The sequence below is a fragment of the Vanessa cardui genome, chromosome 22, assembly GCF_905220365.1.
Source record: "Vanessa cardui chromosome 22, ilVanCard2.1, whole genome shotgun sequence".
Classification (NCBI taxonomy): domain Eukaryota; kingdom Metazoa; phylum Arthropoda; class Insecta; order Lepidoptera; family Nymphalidae; genus Vanessa; species Vanessa cardui.
Genome location: NC_061144.1, coordinates 162,736 through 181,369, shown reverse-complemented (window position 1 = coordinate 181,369; position 18,634 = coordinate 162,736). Strand labels below are relative to the sequence as shown.

The window sequence follows — 18,634 nt, the reverse complement described above, 5'->3', positions numbered from 1 at the left end:
CCCAGGTTAGATCAACGCCCTAGCAGGAAATTTACTATAAACATTTTGGCGTACATTTATAATACATTTTGCTATTAAGAAACGAATAAAGTTTTATAAGCATTCCCTACCAATATCGTTAAGTTTCATACAAGACATATGACTTCGAACGTAGAGCGAATATGAGATAAAAGAAATAAGAAATGGAGGTAGTCGCTTCGTGAAGATTAAGGCAACTCTTAATACAATGGATAATAAATGCATGAGACATAATATATTATAACTATATAGCGCTTGAACTCGTAGCGTGTTTCTAAATAACACACGTCAATAGTTATAGTTAGTCATTACGAATGTTGTAAAATATAATTAATCGCATTGCAAGCCACTTCCCGCGAACTAGCGACTGGCCGGTCAAATACGAACCTTTATATTTTAATTAACTATTCGATTTGGTTAGCGAATAGTTAACGGTCGAAACATATCGGTAACGAGTTATCCGTGTAGTAGTAAGTGCCGGTTTATATTTACATTCCTATAAACATTGTACTGTTTTAAAATGTTCTTATAATAAAGTTCAGTGATGCCCTAATAGCTCATGTTTGCCTGGTAATTTAAAAGAAGGCGTAATGAAGACTCCTTAGACAAATAAACAATTTTATTTAAAACTGGTAATTAAAGAAGGAAACCTCTTGCCTTATTTCATGTGGAACAATAACAACGAAAATACTTAATAGTTAATTAATACTTAATACTTTATTCCACTAACCTCTTACAAGAATTTATAGCACTTGATCTATTAAATGTGTTTAATACATCATTATATATATTTCGTAATAAAAGCCACACTAATGAATATTATTTAACAAGGTTATGTTAAAATAATGCAAAAATATCGATAGTATTGAATATGAATACACAACGCCTCAAATAATCTTCAAATAATTACAATATAATGACCACACATATAATCTTCCATATACATATGTCAACGAATTCAGCATAACTCTTTGCATTTCTGTATAGAAGATTGCGTTATCAGTTAATATTGTTCAGACGGTTTTCTTTGGCTGTAGTATGATTAAAGGAAAAGTGATAAGCTTGTATCTTGAGCGGTCGAGCGAGCGGGCGCGCGGTATGCGCCGCAAGGAATGCCCCCTCGTGTAATATCAATAATTCCCGCTATTAACAACGCACTGTAGCCTTTATATGAGACATAAGACTGTGAAACTATTTTAATCCACTTCTCTATTAAACTCTTCGTATTCTATTAATATCACTTATTGCTCGTGTGACTTGAATTAAAATACTTGACATTCTTATTGAAACTTTTATTACATTAATATGACAGTCGGTTTTTAATTTAAGCTGGATAGATTGAATATAGATTTATGGAACAGAGTTTATTTATCTTTTTCGTATGCGTACACTACTAAATTTTTAATTCAATATAATTTTTATTGTGTTGGAAATATTATATAGTTGAGATTCATATTTGCTAATCTGTTTATGAATGAGCAAGAAACCCCTAAAATAATTAGTTTTGGTATTAATTTTGTACTAGATCTAACGATCTACCTGGTGGTAGGGCTTTGTGCTAGAGAACCTGGTTACGTACCGCCCACTCAACAAATACTGTACCGCAAAACAGCAGTAGATACCTACCCAGTATTATTGTATTCCAGTTGATTTATTTAAACTCAAATTAATATATTCATTTGAATAAAACTCACAATTTCATTTCCATATAAAACTACTAACAGATTTACTTCAAACATGAACACGTTAAAAAGTAAAATTGAAAACAATTCAAGTACAATAAAAAACTTAAATTACTTTTCTCACAACCACATAGAATCAATTCACAGACGGGTAGAAATTAGTCTAGCGGACGGATATATACTGTAAACGAATCAAGTAATCTACTAACCCTTAACAACTACCGTTTCTAACTAAACCTTAATCCAAAGCCATAAAGTTGTAATTCCCTCTACAAAACTACAAACTCTTTTGATGTTTCAGAAAGGAATTAAAAACATTTGTATTATAAAGCGACGCAATTAACTAAATGGCAGGGTGTTTAGAAACTGTATAAAAAACACCAGACTCCTTACTTTTGACGCGAAATATGAGGACTACGTACTTACGGTGTGAGGTGCGCGGAAAGTTCGCGGTAAATATATCGTTATCGTGGCGCGTTCACACGACTCGATTTCAGCCGATCGATTGATAAATCGGAAGCTGTCTGTAGCGCCCGAAAAAGCCTTCACTAAAGGTAAATAATAATAGTTCGGCCAACTTGGAAATGTTGTTATATTCTGTCAAACAGTACTTTTATTATAAATCTACGAACGGTCGTAAAAACAGATAGGTAATCAATATAGACTAATATTATAAATGTGAAAGTAACCCTGTCTTGTCGCTCTTTCACGGCCAAACCGCTGAACCGAATTTGATAAAATTTGGTGTGGAGCAAACATAAACTCCAAGGAAGCACAAAGGTTACTCTTTTTGCCTGACATTTAAAAATCAACCCTAAAACGTGAGCAAAACGCAGGAGAGAACTTGTAGTTTATAAACTTTAAATAATTATACCGTGTTCACATTCATTAAGATGTAATATTATTCACAAATTATAATGACACTAAGTAGTTCGCCAAAATAGGCAAAAAATTGACGTAATATGTCATCAAACATATTATTACTACAAAAAACATATAATTTAATAAATTAGCAAAACATTTACCGGTATATTTACTCATTATTGTAATGTAAAATATATAATAAATAAAAAAGAAAGCATTATATTCCATTAGAAAATAATCCTATTAAATAGTAAATATGTGAATTTAAGAAGTGAAGCAAGAAAGTGTACCGGCGTCCGGCGTCCGGCGTCCGTACATAAGTTGGCAACATTACGGCGCATTATGTCTACCTACGTGTATCGCGCACACATTTGATTAACGCCTGCTAAGTGACTTCTTAAAGAGACTGACTTGCGCCATTCACAGCAGTTTAATGGAACTATACATTTTATACGACGTTAATACGTTTTTCAGTTACGAATTTCTTTAAGTTAGTTTAGTGTTGAGTGCGGCGAGCTTGGCGCTGCGCGCTGTGCGCTGTACTCGTATACAAATAAACCTGCACTGTTTATGTTTGACGCGAGTGCTTGTTTCCAGACGGCGTCACAACCAAATTTTTTGCATTACAATTTGGATTGTTTTATTCGTTTTTTTTTTCTCTCATTTATTAATCCAAATATTGTCTTGTTTTAACGACAATTATTAAATATTATATAATAACTATTACAGTTATTAATTTCGGGATATTTACCATGTTTTTTATTTTTGTTCGATAGAGCTCGATATTTCGACATTATCTACGAATGTCTTGTTCAGGAGACAATATAATATTGTCTCGTGAACAAGACATTCGTAGTTAATAACTGTAAAAATAAAAATAACCATGTTAATTTAAAATCTTATACAATTATATTAGTTATCATTTTCAAATCCATTAAAACTCTATATTGAATGTTTCCAGCTTTTGACAGTAGTATAATTGTATCTAATTACACTATTTTCAATATTATTATCTTAACTAATGATGATTTTGATTGGAAAAATATCTTCCATCTTCAAAACATTTGTATGCTAGCCGTAACACATCAGCTTCGATAAGTTTTGTAAACCTTTATAAGGCGATTAATTACAGGCAGCAAAACCTTTAACATTATTAGATTGAAATGGAGACTAATTAATCAGCCTTATTAAAGACTAAACGAAAGTATCGAATATTAAAACACCTACGGAACCCTAGCGACGTGTTGGAATAAAAATAAAACAAGTTCCGGAACGCGCGCGTCGTGAGTGTCGCCATAAAAGTCATACAAGCGATACATTTCAGCGCGCGCTGAAAACGCCGTGCAAACATCGTGAATGGCGCCCGGCGCGTTGTGTTATAGAAAATTAAATAAAAACTAACTACTTGTGTGTACGTGTATGTGTTAGTGTATGATGTAGCCGTCTGCGTGTGTAGGTAGCGAGTTACGGCACTCACTAGTTCTTGATGCTTGATGTAATCAATCGGATTTATGATATAATTTTTCTGATAGCGTGAGGTTACACTACCAACCTAAGTTTAGGACATACTTCGGATATCGATCGACCGTGTGTCATGTTTATTTGTTACGACCCACCTAATAAGCACTTTTGACAATTAAAGAAAATCTGTAGTAAATTAAATTGAATACCGCGTAACGGTGCTTATAAACTTCACAAGTTGGAATATGAAGTGTGAATGTCTTAAATTGAATGCAGTTATTATCGAAACTATTTCACTTAAAGGGCTAAATCGTTGCCTTATAATCCAGGCTGCTCTACGACGTCAGTTATCTTGAGAGCAAAGAACTTTTGAGATGGTTGTTCGATATAGAATAATAAATCATTTCATGAGCTTACTCATCCATCGCTGCACACTCCAGAAGGAAGAACGACCTAAGTCGACATCATAATATGGCGCAAGCAAAACGTTCTACTAGAAGGCTGTTTATAATTATTATTTAACAGCCCAAGGTGTTTCTTATAACTCATCTGCTACCATCAAACTATCAATTACGATTTATCTAGCAATTTCGGCTATGCCCATTTCGTGCGTCCAAATAAGCGTGACGCGTCTGAGTAGAGACAATGGCCCGACTCAGGATCGCTGCGGCGACGTCCGACAGGCGGCCCGTATGCCGCTGATTTGATGCTTCATTAAATATATTTGCGTCTGTGTTGTCTCTCCTCTGTGTCACTGATATCAGTTTATGTGACATTCTCCAACTTTATATGGTGATAGTGTTGGCATAGTAACGAAGGGAGTCCCGAATTCGAAATGAGTTCCGAATGTATTTTGGTATTCAAAAATATTTCAATTTTAAATGTTTATTTATTTATCTGTTTGTTATCTGTTTGAACACGCTAAACACAAGATCTCCCAGTCGCATATTGTGAAAAACAATTTATTGATTATAATAAAATAAATAATAATGACAAGACTCATGGAGCGTTAACACGAAACGTGGGTAAAACGCTTTTTCACGTTTACTTTTACTTGTTGGCTGTCACTATTGCGAACAAAACTGACTCTGACACTGTAAGACACATGAAACCTTCTTACTCCGCCTGAGCATCGCTAACTAATGATACTAACGTGAAATTAGACAGGAGAAAATTTGCAGGACATTCCAAGTGAACTTAGCAACTGTCTCATACCAGCTTGTGAGTGAAATCAGAAGTTATGTTTAATAACTTTACTAACATTATAAATGTCAAAGTAAGATATTTTTTTTTGCTGTTAAGCCTTTTAATTACGCGTTTGCTACGCTTTTGTTAACTAACTATTAAAATATGATGTATAAGTACAAGTTTTCAGGGATACCCAAACTAGTTCGAATATAAAAACAATCGGTCTGGTAAGTTTGTTCAGTAATAGCGGCAACACTTTCCGAACGGCCTAATTGGTCCTCAGCGCGACAGAACTCGCGGTATTGAATTCATCCCCTAACCCGACCGCGCTAAGATTTACACAATATTTATTTCTTTTAAAATACCTTTGTGAAATTTTAATTGATTTTAAGTGTTTAATAAAAATGGTTTTTCATGGGGTCTATTATATTAACTTCATTTTAAGATTAAAACCATATTCCTTTGCAATTATTAAGTTACAAAATATTTAGATATAAATTAGCTTATTGATTATTTATTTAATAAATAAAAGTGATGACAATATGTAGCTCAAGCAAATGGTATAACCAAATTGACAGTTATTTTAAACTAAATAATCAATATAACTCTTAAGAAGAATAACTTCAGAACGTCAAATTTGAGATTTTTTCAAGCGATTAAAATAAGTAATTAATAGACTCCACCAAGGAAAAAATTCGTTGAGACGTTTGACCTAATCAAACAATTAGGTATAACTAGGTGTTTTATAGAGGATAATATTCAATAAGGATTGCAACTGACCTGGGGCGTCTTCTTGTAGATCCGGGAAGTGCGGCGCGGAGGGCTGCGCGTAGAGCAGGTTCAACTCCCGGGCTTCGTTCTCCTCTTGCGCCTGCTGGCGGCGAAGCGCTACCTGTCAGCGAATTAGCGAAAATACCTTTAATTATATTTGTTAATACTTCATAAAACAAATAGATTAATATTCTTATAGATTTTGGTAAAGACAACGACTGTTTATTGCTGAGAAGCACGTGTGCACTTCTCATATAGGATTTCCCACGGTTTTATTTCAACATAAACGTATCTTAAACGTGAGCTTAAAACATGAATTAAGCGCTCATTGATTTCTCTAGTTTGAAATGCAGAGAAGACCCAGTACATGTTACTCTTGGTCAAAGATTCTGAGTACCAAGCGGGAGAACGTAATTAAATCAGTTATATGCAGTTACGGTTACATGTCAGGGTATATGCTTAAATCAGTTTATATTTCCTGTCATGCTCGATAGGAAATCATCGTGAGGAAATACATATGTCGGATTAGATTCTGCAACATCTACCTATCTCGCACAACCAAAGAAAGTAAGATAGAAGTAACATTGGTGCACTAGAATATTTCCTAATTACATTGTGTGTTGCATCTTCATAAATATCCCCACATAGAGATTTGCAATGCACATACGATTTCTTTCGAAATTTCAAGCAAAGAAATTCTTCACAGTTTATAAATACAAACCTGTGCAGCCATAACGCGCTGTCTCTCGGCTATCAGTGTGCACTTGGCGCACACACAGTCCCGCCAGCGACAGTAGCGCTTGTGCCCTTTTAACGCCGACACAACGCCGTGGTTGCGACACCGCGCACATTTTGGTGTTCTCTGTACACAGAAATTATAACATATTTATTTATATTATTAACACGTGATATAATACGATAGAGCTGTTTCCGTGTATTCAATTCAAGGGTTCCGCAGAGCCCTTATTGTCTCAGGAGCAGCTTCAATAGCAACTATAATAAGCTGAGAATCATTGAATACCGCTAACATATCTGATAGTATTTTTTTAAATAGAGGCAGACAAGCAAATATTTTACTTAATGGTGGTGGTCATCATTGTCGGTACTCTCTGCCTCTCTAAGAAATATTTACTAATTCTTTAAAAGCATCGTGTTTCCAACCATGAGTCTAAGATGTTGTAACGTCTGTAATTACACTGGCTCACTTTTCTCTCAAACCGAAATACTATATACTCACAATCGTCGTTGTGCCGATAGATTGCATACCTTAAATCTAATGAATACTCAGTACCCATACTGGTAACATAAAAATGCTTTGTATTGCTGTGTTCTGAGTTTCAGCCACAACGAGACACAGAGTAATTGCAATTATATTAGTTTGTGCAACAACTGGCGGTTTAAGAAATGACTCATAATTTTATTCTAATGAGAGAATGTCTAAGAACTTATTAAACAACTTCAAATTAAATCAAATTAAATTCCATTATTTAACAAAGATTTTATGAAAGCTTTCTCTTGCAGAACCGTTTATATTGACCTATAAAAGACTTATTGACTCTTTGCAGTCGAGTAACTGCAGTACATAGGTCTGCTATCAAAATAAACAACAATTAGGTCAAAAATAACCCTTCATTAAGGTATAAGGTAAATTGAAAAATCATATCATCGTATAAACCAGTGATAAACATTTTAGCGCTCTAGGCTTAGTTGTGATATAGTCAGTCGGGGCACACGATATGATTAGTATAGATACTTGAGAGAAGTACTTCAGCATTTGAAGTTGTTAAATTTTTTTTTTTTGATAAATATAAATACTATACAAATCGATTCAACGGTCTTTTCTATCCTTATAATGGAGGAAAAGAGTATCCAATGACTTTCTTGCTAGAATACTTTAATCGTCGATACATCGTGCTTTGCGCACGTGAATAAACTATATTTTGATTTTCATTTTGTATCAATATAATCGTACCATCGGTTTGCAACATAGATTCTATAGAGATGATCTTACAACTCATTAGTTACTCATATAGAAAATATATAATGTTAAAAGCAAAACATCACATTTTAATAATTTAATATTGTAATATAATTTAGTATTATATCTACCTACATAATATAAAGTTAACTTACGTTCATTAATTTAAACAAAATAGTCATGGATTTTTTTGTTTCTATTAATGAACAATATGAATTAATTTAAATAAAGTACTTACTGTATCAAATTTAATAAATAATAATTAACCTAGTAATAATTTTAGTAATTGAATCAAAACGTAATATTCAATTACTAAGTATTTTTAATTTAGCGCAATTAGTACTGTTTACTAACGCTGTTTGTACGTGTATTTGTAATATTTATTTTAGTATAGTAGGTAATGTATTTCTTACTGTATTACCACATAAATTAATTAAAATATTGATATATAAAATTTCACAATTTAATTGCAAATAATTAATTAATATATATGTGTATTACTTATTAAAAAAGAGCAACTACTGAGTTTCTTGCTTTTGCCTCTTTTAAATCGAATATAACATTGAAATAAAAAAAAACATATCTAAAAGAGCTTTAGTTTATAATTTATTTTTTGAAGTGCTCTTAACATATTTGTTATTCCCAATATACGTGAAGTTATATTTAATTGTGTAATAGGATTACATTAAAATTAATGATTAATTAAATGTATAGACGGTTATTAAATGCGATCATTTTCGCGTGACTTTATTTGCACTGAACTCCTTAAAGGCTTCAAGTATTTTTATTAAAATTGTACGTTTCAATATATTTGTTAATCGAGCAATTATGCTTTCTGTTTGTAAGTAATGTGAGCACAGATACTTCGCCGCAAAATATGTAAACCACTTACTACTACTTGTGTTGGCGCACAGCTTGCACAAAACCATAGAGGGTTACTACTTAAATATCATTTAATTATTATATCATTCAATATTTAGCAAAAATTATATCAGACGAATTAAAGCAGATATGTGCGCTTGTGTTTTAAAGGCCGATTGTTCCAATGATTGGTAGAAAAAAGAATATCTATCATGCCGTCCAAGTCAACTTTGGGCTAAATTTAATTACATTTGTTTCAATGAAATAGTTTCATTTTATTTATATATAGAAATCCACATAAGTAGCACCAAAAGGAGGTAGGTATATAGTAGTATTATAATGGAATGTAATCAAACTTACAACATAGTTTACAATTATTTAAAACCACTTGAGCTTTCAATATACTATGTAAGATAGGAGGATAAATAAAGGTAGAGTGTAGGTTCGAGAAGAAAAAAATAATAACTCGGTAAGCATTTGTAATTAATTAAATTGCTTATAAAAATTGTGTATTATTAAATTGACATATCCAATATGGAAGACACGGCTTTTATATGTATATATGTAGAGTCCGTCTCTACTTGAAATAAACCTTAAAAAATATAACATTATTAACCCAATAAAATATTATATATGTGATTTCTTAATATGTTAGCTTTAATAATACTTATTACTTTAAATGAGTGCCATTTTTTTAAACTACTGTCTTTTAGACTACGTACGGGTATACGGTTTTTTTATGGGATCTGATCAACGCTACCACCAGCCATCGTACCCAATTTAAATACCCCGTGACTCACTTAAATACACATTTTTATATCAAAATTCTTCAGCTTGCTTAGTTCAGTAACATAAACACATATAAAATAATAATACATAAAGATATACGACACTAAAAAAAAATTAAATACATTCAACTTCTTAGCAAATAAAGTCACAGGAAAATAAATCTATTTAATAATCAACTACTGTCTGGATATTAAACTATTATTTATCTAATACCCTATTCTCCCAGAATCTCAGTTCAGTGAGTTACGCATAAAGAAGAATTATATATAAAGATATACGACGACAGCAAAAAATATTTAAATATATTGAATTTCTTCGCAAATAGAGTCACAGGAAAACGATTCTAATTTTTAGATAACCGCCTGCTGTCTGGAATATAAATTATTATTTATCTGTACCTATTAGATATATTATATTCCAAAAAAAACACAAATATCATAAAACATTTACGGAATAACAAATAATCAAATCATTTAATCCCCTAACGACCCTAATAATATAAATAACAAAGTTACAAAAGTGTAACGCTACACTTTAATAAAGTGTTACATTACAAAGTGAGTACAGCCAATGACCTTTGTTATTACATTACATTATACGGTAATTACAGTGGTAATAACATTACAATACGGTAATACAATTATTGAAAGAGGAAGTGACACGTGAAACTGTTATTTTGTAAGCTTCCATTTTTAAATTTTAACGGCTTGTGTAAACGGCATTAAAATCGAGCGGGATTATCGTTCCAAATTCAATATTTGACAACTTTATTCACTAGACATTTTTTTTTAAATAATAAATGTCCTTATGACCTAGATTACTATAAAATTAACACTAGTAGTTTGAGCAGGAATAAACAATAATCGAAAACTCCAAATTTCATTAATAATAATAATAATACTTTTTTTCTTTTAATTTAAGGAACTTTGATTCTTAGTAATTTTAGCTAATAGAAGCTTTTAATTTTTTTCATGATGAAATGTAAAAAATAGTTATTTAAATATCAAATACTGAAAATAGAAATACAAATGGCTCTACTTTTTTCACATCGGAGTCTGCGCCGTCGCTCGCTTATAAATATAATAAAGTAATCTGTCTGTGTAAGTCCAATTTAAAAAACACAACTTTTAAGCGGAGATACGCTCATTTAAAAATACTATTGATTTTAAAACTTAATTTTTTTATATAATTTAATATTAAAAAAATTACAAAATTAAACACATATTTATTTATTAAAAAAACTCTTGGGCAATAAGTGAGAACATTTTAAAATTGACAACTTTTAAAAATGCTTTAGGATAATTACCCGACGTCTTAATCACAACGTACCCTTACCTGATATCGTTCAGAGGCTCTGAGGAAGAACGGCGGCAGCGCGGCCAGCACCGGATGCTGTACCAGTTGGGAAACGTCCACACCGTTGGGCAGCGACATTATACTCCAGAACTGTTTCTATTCCGTACCAAACGACCAGCAGTAAGTCGCACACGAACACTCGCTACGCAGATCTCATCGTCCCGCGCAACAGTTAAAGCGACGTTCCGTTCCGCGGTGGATTTCAACACTGTTGCTTCAATTTTGGCAGAATGCTGACAGTTGCCGGGTCGCGCGCGACAGGGACGGCACGAGTGCGAAACGACACACTGTCCAAAAGGCATATCGGCCTCTCTCTCCCTCTGGAGTGATAACTGTATATGTTGTATCATCCGGTTATATAAAATGTTGTCAGATGAGAGGACGGCGCGGGCCAATGGCGCGGCGCCGCGGCCCCGCCCCCGGCCGCCCATTGGACGCCAGATGCTGAAACTTAATTTATAAAGGTGACTTTTTTGAGAAGCACTCTTTGTTCGGACAAAGCGCGATCGAATGAGGCACAAAAACACAATTACGTTTGTTATTCGCGTCGACGATTTCGCTTTTTAATATTTATTGTTAACGCTTTTGTTTAATCGTTCCAGCAGCGGCTCGGGAGTCGGAGCACAATGCGCGATGTGTGTCGAGGGCATTATGTCGCGATGAGATCGCTCTGATATTGTTGGCCATATTGCTATATCTAAACTCATCGCGACAGTTTGCGTTTCGCTCCGACTCGAACAATGTACGATCGCACGAGATATATGAAGTGCCGACGTCTCTACATTTCCCTTGTGGAGACTATTATGCGAACTGAATGGGAATTATATTTATATTATAATACTAATTTACATTGTCTAACTCTATTCTATGAAGTACGTTAACAGAAGATTTCGCTTAGTCTTTTTTGTTTTAAATGTAATCTTATATTTATAAAGAATTTATGTTTGTATGTTTGACGGTTTGAGATTAATAGACTACACTGTACTGTACTGTATTTATATAGATTAGGTTCTCCAACAAGGTAGGTCTGTCAGGATGTGGTATCTTTTAGGTATACTGTTCCCAATATTGATAAAACTATTGGTACATACAGACGGTACACCCTATCCCAGGATCTGCTAGCTTATAATATACGTCAACTTAATTAACTACAATATGAAACAAGCACATTGTTATGAATGGAAGAATTGATGATGTTCTCCTGAGCGCTTCAGTAACCGCACAAACACAGCTGCGCTCTCCATGCCCTCCCAAACTCCGCTGGGTCACCAATACGACACGAATAGAGTTCACGTCCGCAACCGAAGACCTTACGTGCTTTCTGAGGCATGAAAGTAGTAACTGATATTGAGGAATGGTTGACAAAAAAATTTAATAATATTTGTTTTGAACTTAGGACCCATAGTGATATATATGTAAGAGCCACTAGACCAACGAGGCAGTCCAAATGGTTTATTAACTAAAATGTTAAATGTCGTACATAATTCTGTTTACGTATTGCGTATAATTATTACGAGTAATGAACTCCTCTTAATCCCTACTCGGTTAATTCCTTAATCAATTCCAAAATGATACGACATCGGGACGGAAGGTGTGATCAAATCGAAATATTTCAATTTGCTTGTCGAAGGGAATTCGATTTAAATTACAATGAGTCGCGGGAGGCGGTGGGGGCGCCCGGGGGGGGGGAGCTGCCGGCGAGGAGTAATTATTAATGTATAAGTGAATATTTGCGCGTATTGTGTGCGAAACAGCGCTCGTTTTTATATCGAATGTTTGTAATTGGGACGAAGGGTTACGGCGATTCTGTTTAAGCATAAGTCTTCCTAGTATTTCACACGTGATATCAATGGACTGTATTTTTATATAATATCTACCTATCTTTTGTAGTTTATTCATTACTGGCGACACAACCCGGCTTCACACGGGTGCAATATTGATACTAAATGTACCACATAATTTGTTTATTTACGACATCACATTAGAAATTTCTAAAATTATCAGTTTTTTTTCCAATATATTTCCATGTAATATATACAAAAAACTTCCTCTCGAATCACTCTATCTATTAAATAAAACCGCATCAAAATCCGTTCCGTATTTTTAAAAATCTAAGCATACATATGGACAGACAGCGTTAAGCGACATTGTTTTATACTGTGTAATTATAGTGATGAGCTTTATTTAAAATGTATCGGTATTTTTGAAATGACCGTAAATTGCAAATACGTACTACTTACCATTCAACAAAAATAAATAAACTAACTCTCAAGATCGATCCTTTTGAGTATACGTTGTAATTAGACGCAATATTACAGTATGTACAGACAGACAGCATACACAGACTTATTAAAAAAGTTATAGAGTCCTCGGAAAGGCAATCTTGAATAATAGATATATTGTGACTTGAGTAACCATAAATATAAATAAAATGTCTGCTTCTCTTCCGCAAAATATACGAATTCTAAATTAAATTTTATAAGAATGTTGATCTTGAATACTAAATTTAATTTATAATAGATACAACCTAGGTCCTGACTTCGCACGTATAGAATAAGGGGCTACAATAAACACAAAAAAAATGTTATTTTTAATTGAACTTTCACGCAGTATGTCTGTCCATCATAATTAGATGAATGGTTAGAGATCGCTTAGAGAACAGACACACAAACATTCATTTTTATTAATAAAGAATAGATTCATTAGTATGACCAGATGTGAAGAACGGAGCATAATAGTAGTCAATATGATGTTTAAATATACTTAACTTGAAATCGGCCCCGTCTCTACAGGTACAGGTGAGGTGTGGTCGGGTGGTCGGGTGAGGTGGTGAGGTGGTGAGGTGGTGCGGAGGGCTGGTGGTTGCGAGGCGCAAATTAGAATTCCGCAGCCGCGACCAATTCGCGAAATGTGAACATTTCGCAAACGTCTCAACTTCGATGTAGTGTTGGGACGTCGATATCGATGTTTGAATTTATTATACACATACAATAATAAGTTTTGAAATCGAAATTAGTTTTCCCCCTACTTTTACCAGGACTAGAGTTGCTTAACTTTAATCAAACTTAAACTCAATTCAAATAACTTTATTCAATGAAGCTTTACACTTTCGTATTGATGGTCCAATTAAACATTTCCACGGTTCGGAAAAGAAACACCCTGACCTGATAAGAAACGGCGAAAGAAACTCAGCAAACGTAATATCACGGATGTGTGTGCCACTGCATTACCTCTAACTTCTACTAGTAATCTAGTCGACAGATTGATGAAAATCTCAATCACATCAATCGTAATAAATAGCTTGCTGTTTAGATTTAAGTATAATAATTTTTAATAAGCCTTGCTTATACTAAACATAGGTACAAATTTAAGTATTATTTTTATAAAAAAAAGTATTTGTTTATTTATGATTTATATCAATGCAAAAGTTAGGTATGTTTTTATTGAATAATCCACTGGATGTTATCATAATATAACAAATATTGAGAGGCGAGCAAAACGTTAACGCTACCTCGATAACAGCCGCCATCTCTACAGAGCGTGGGAGCGAGCGAATATCTTGGTAAAGCGTTAAAATGAAATGTTCGCAATTTGAATATCGTCCGTGTCTTCAAACACCCCCACCCGGCGCCCTCCCACGCCCCCTCCGCACCCCCACGGCTGTAGCGCGTAAACGCTCACGAAAAGCGTTATATTAAATGTTAACATTTTTTACGTGACATTGTAATAAATGAATTTCTATATATTTTCAATAAATGATAGAGATCTATAAAATCTTTTAATTTTATATTCATTCGCAAGAACCGACACAGACACAGACGGTTTAAGACGTACCTAATAGCTTTTGAGCTGAATCACGTTATACTTACGACACTCTTCATCTGAAGTTGCAAGAAATATTAACCATTTCTTAAATCGCCAGTACCCACGAGTAGTTAAAAAAGTCTTGCACGAGCTTCAATTCGTATTGCATAAATATACTTGTCACTTGTGATAGAACTTGACTGGAAAGTGATTTCCTTGCGATGATTTCTGTCTCCGTCAAACACGAAACCAAAGATAAATTCACGAAATGGAAACTGAATACTTAATACTTGGCTTTGAACCCACGAATCTCGATTAATATGTTCTAACCGCTGGGCCACCTCGTCTCGTAAATTTTATCGGCTCTATATTATTAATTTGAATGTAAAATACTTCAAATACAATAAACATGTAGATCAAAGAGGTTTACGTAGTCCGTCTCGTCGTCCGTAGTTTTGTGTCTCATCCGATCTGTGTGTGCGTACACAACAGTAAATACAAGATGAGTATATTATAATTATGTCTTATAACTCGCTCGTACTCGAATAAGTTCCATTTAAGTTTAGTAAAGACTTTTGATATAACTTCGTAGAGCTGAATAAAAATACATTTATTGTATTATCATGCTTTGTTTCATTTGAACATTTGTCATTTGTAGAATAAATTAATAAGAATAAAGGAAACTGTGTGTCTATAAAAAATTTAATCTCAAACTCATATTACTTTATTCAATGTAGAAGCATTTACTTATTGATGGTCAAATTAAACACCACCACCAGTTCGGAAAAGCAACACCCTGACCTGAGAAGAACCGGCGAAAGAAACTCATTCAAGTATTCCTTATTTATTATGCTATCCCATTGTATGAAGATGCCCCTTGAATAACATGGCGAAATATACAAAATAGCAAGTTCCGTTTGAGAACGGCTGCTGCGGCCTAAATTGGTCGACTTTCGGTTATACTGCCCATAAGCTAAACCTTTATTGAATAAACACAACTTATTTTATCAAAATGCTGTCCCACAAATATACCTCTATTTTCTCCAGCAAACTTAAGTATTGGAAACACAAACTATGCATTTGAAAATGAATGGCGCTTGTCTGGTTTTGAACCCGCAATCTTTGGTCCTGTTTCACACATTCAAACAAAGGAGCCAAGTTAACTTTTTATTTGACGGACCTACACGAAGTTGTGACATTGTGCATTTTTATAAAAAAGCATTTTGCCTTTATTTGAATTTATGAAAAGTTGGAGCTTTTTCATTATTTAAATCAAAATGAAATAAAAAGCTCTTGAATATATAACTGTACACTTACCTACCAATCTACTTTTGAAGATTCCAAATTGAATTTAAATTTACAACCAGTTGGAATCTTGATTCTACTAAGACCCGACAGAAAGCTCAGTAGTGACTTTTCCACGGATTACAATTATAACGAAATGTAATATGATATTGATATATTAATTATTTACAATGAAATTTCTTCATCGTACGAGAAGATCAACAAATAATAATTTTGCAATAATATGCACTTACATTTCACATTTATAAATTACTAGCGTATAGCTCTTCTCACGAATTCATGCGTTTGAATTTAACAAAAAGATATTGTTGTTACTTAAGTTACGACTTTCTAATTCAGCTTTCTGTTAGTAAAAGTCCTGTCAATATCGGTCCTGCCATTTCAGAGAGTAGCTTAGAACAAACAGACAGAAATAAAACATTAAATTTGGTATTTATATTATATTGTTAAGTAAAAAGCAGTTATTTTAATATATCACCAAGAGTCACTCCAATCTTATTATTTGTTGAGAGTGTTATTTTATGTCTAATTACGTAATTACAAAATGATGTATGTTATATGGGAGAGCGGCGTGCAGAGGCTGTGGCGTCTGTAGGCAGGCGTTAGACCAGTGCGGGATGCGGAAGTGGCAACAGTGCCCAATGGCGGTATCGCTACAGTTGCGAGGAGCCGGATTGGCGGCCCGCTAGCAGGCGGAGTTCGCTACTGATTCACAACTGTTACTCTGCGAGCTTTCGTCCTGCGCACTTCAACTTACAACTTACATTACGTCAATTGTATAATAAATATGAAAGATTTGATTGATACCAATATACATTAACGACTGAACGAAATTGGGTGTAAATTAGTGATAGCTAACTGATTAACAGTAATAGATCTTTTTACCCCTTTTAAAGGAGAACAAGATTGTTTTGAATCGCCTTGAAATATACGGTATTTCAGTTAAATTAAATCTCATGGCGATGTGAGGAATGCTATTGTCTATGGACCAAGAGCTGCGTCACGAGACACACTCGTCTGCCTTTAACATTTATTACTTTTATGTACTTATTTATAAAATGTATCGCACAGTTATTTATAAATCATCATATGAAATAAATAATATCTTTAAAAGAAGAAAAGCTAGTTCCTTAGAAGTAAGTTCCGTGGAATAATCTTATTTCTTATTACGCGGGACATTATTATAGATAAATAAAAATAATAACATTACATCTTTGGTATTCAATTGAATTAATAATTTCCATCTGAACACTACTTGGTTATATGTAGTATATGCCCCTGACATAATTTTATTTATTTTTATTGAATGCAGCGATTGTGTACATTTCTATTTAATTCGCATAAGATATTTTTTGATGAAGAATGATAAACGTAATAGGGAGAGCCCTATTACAACGATTACGTTGATACAAAATACATATTTGATCTAATTTGTAATCCTTTGCGCTCTTCTCCTGATTAGAAAAAGATGACCTGGAAATGAATAAATAAAATTTTAACAAAAAGAAAAACCGACTTCAAACAAAACACTATTTTAAAACAAATGAATATGCACGAAAAAGTAATAAAAATAATTGCGTATTCAACATATTTTTGAGAGTCTTCCTAAGTTAAATGAAATGAAAAATATTAGACTACTTAAAAGTCGATTAACGATTATATCATGTAGTTATAGTTATTGGTATATTTGGAGCCGGTGTCAGCCACGGTGCCCTTGCCCCAACAATCAAAAGAAAGAAGCGATACGAGTCCCTTGATTGATCCAGTATATTATTGTGTAAAAGGTAATTTGTAAAAAACATATTTGTTAAAGTATTCTCGTATTGTTTTTTGATAGATATACTGTAGGGTTTTATTGGCTGACACCGACTCCAAATATAACAATAATTATAACTACATGATATAATCGTTAATCGACTTTTAAGTGGTCTAATATTTTTCATTTCATTTAACTTAGGAAGACTCTAAAAAATATGTTGAATACGCAATTATTTTTATTACTTTTTCGTGCATATTCATTTGTTTTAAAATAGTGTTTTGTTTGAAGTCGGTTTTTCTTTTTGTTAAAATTTTATTTATTTTTTGATTTTAAGTGAAGATGATGTAGACTAACTAATTTTTTTTAATATGGATAGATTAAGCGTTCCGTTTATATGAGTCAGAAACTACTTCGAGGACAATTTCAAAGGAAACTTGCGAATAAAGCAAAAATAGACTTTCGAAAATGCGGATTTAATACGTCACGCGGCGTAAACTACAAGGATCCCTCGAAAGAGCTGTAATCGAACTCAGCAAAAAAACTTTGAAAAAGACCAACTATATTTCGTACATCATATGACATCACATCACATACACAAAATTTGATTAAAGATAGTAAGAAATTCTGCTCCATATCGCACCCTAACTGCGAGCCGTATAGGAGTTCCATCACTACATAGTATAAAACAAAGTCGCTTTCTCTGTCCCTATATCTTGAAATCTACGAAACGGATTTTGATGCGGTTTTTTTTAAAAGATAGTGTGATTCAAGGGGAAGGTTTGTGTATATAATACATGA

At 33.4% G+C, this 18,634-nt stretch overlaps 1 protein-coding gene across 1 annotated transcript in view; it reads right to left on the bottom strand.

The window, feature by feature from the left end:
- Positions 1–11,150, bottom strand: part of LOC124539164 (doublesex- and mab-3-related transcription factor A2-like) — a 32,989-nt gene extending 21,839 nt beyond the window's left edge. Inside the window, exons 1-3 of the mRNA XM_047116460.1 lie at positions 10,948–11,150; positions 6,706–6,846; positions 5,994–6,105 (exon numbers count right to left, since the gene is read on the bottom strand). Of these exons, the coding sequence (XP_046972416.1) occupies positions 5,994–6,105; positions 6,706–6,846; positions 10,948–11,046 (352 nt within the window). The 5' untranslated portion in view covers positions 11,047–11,150. The remainder of the gene's footprint in view (positions 1–5,993; positions 6,106–6,705; positions 6,847–10,947) is intronic.
- Between the last annotated feature and the right edge of the window lie 7,484 nt (positions 11,151–18,634).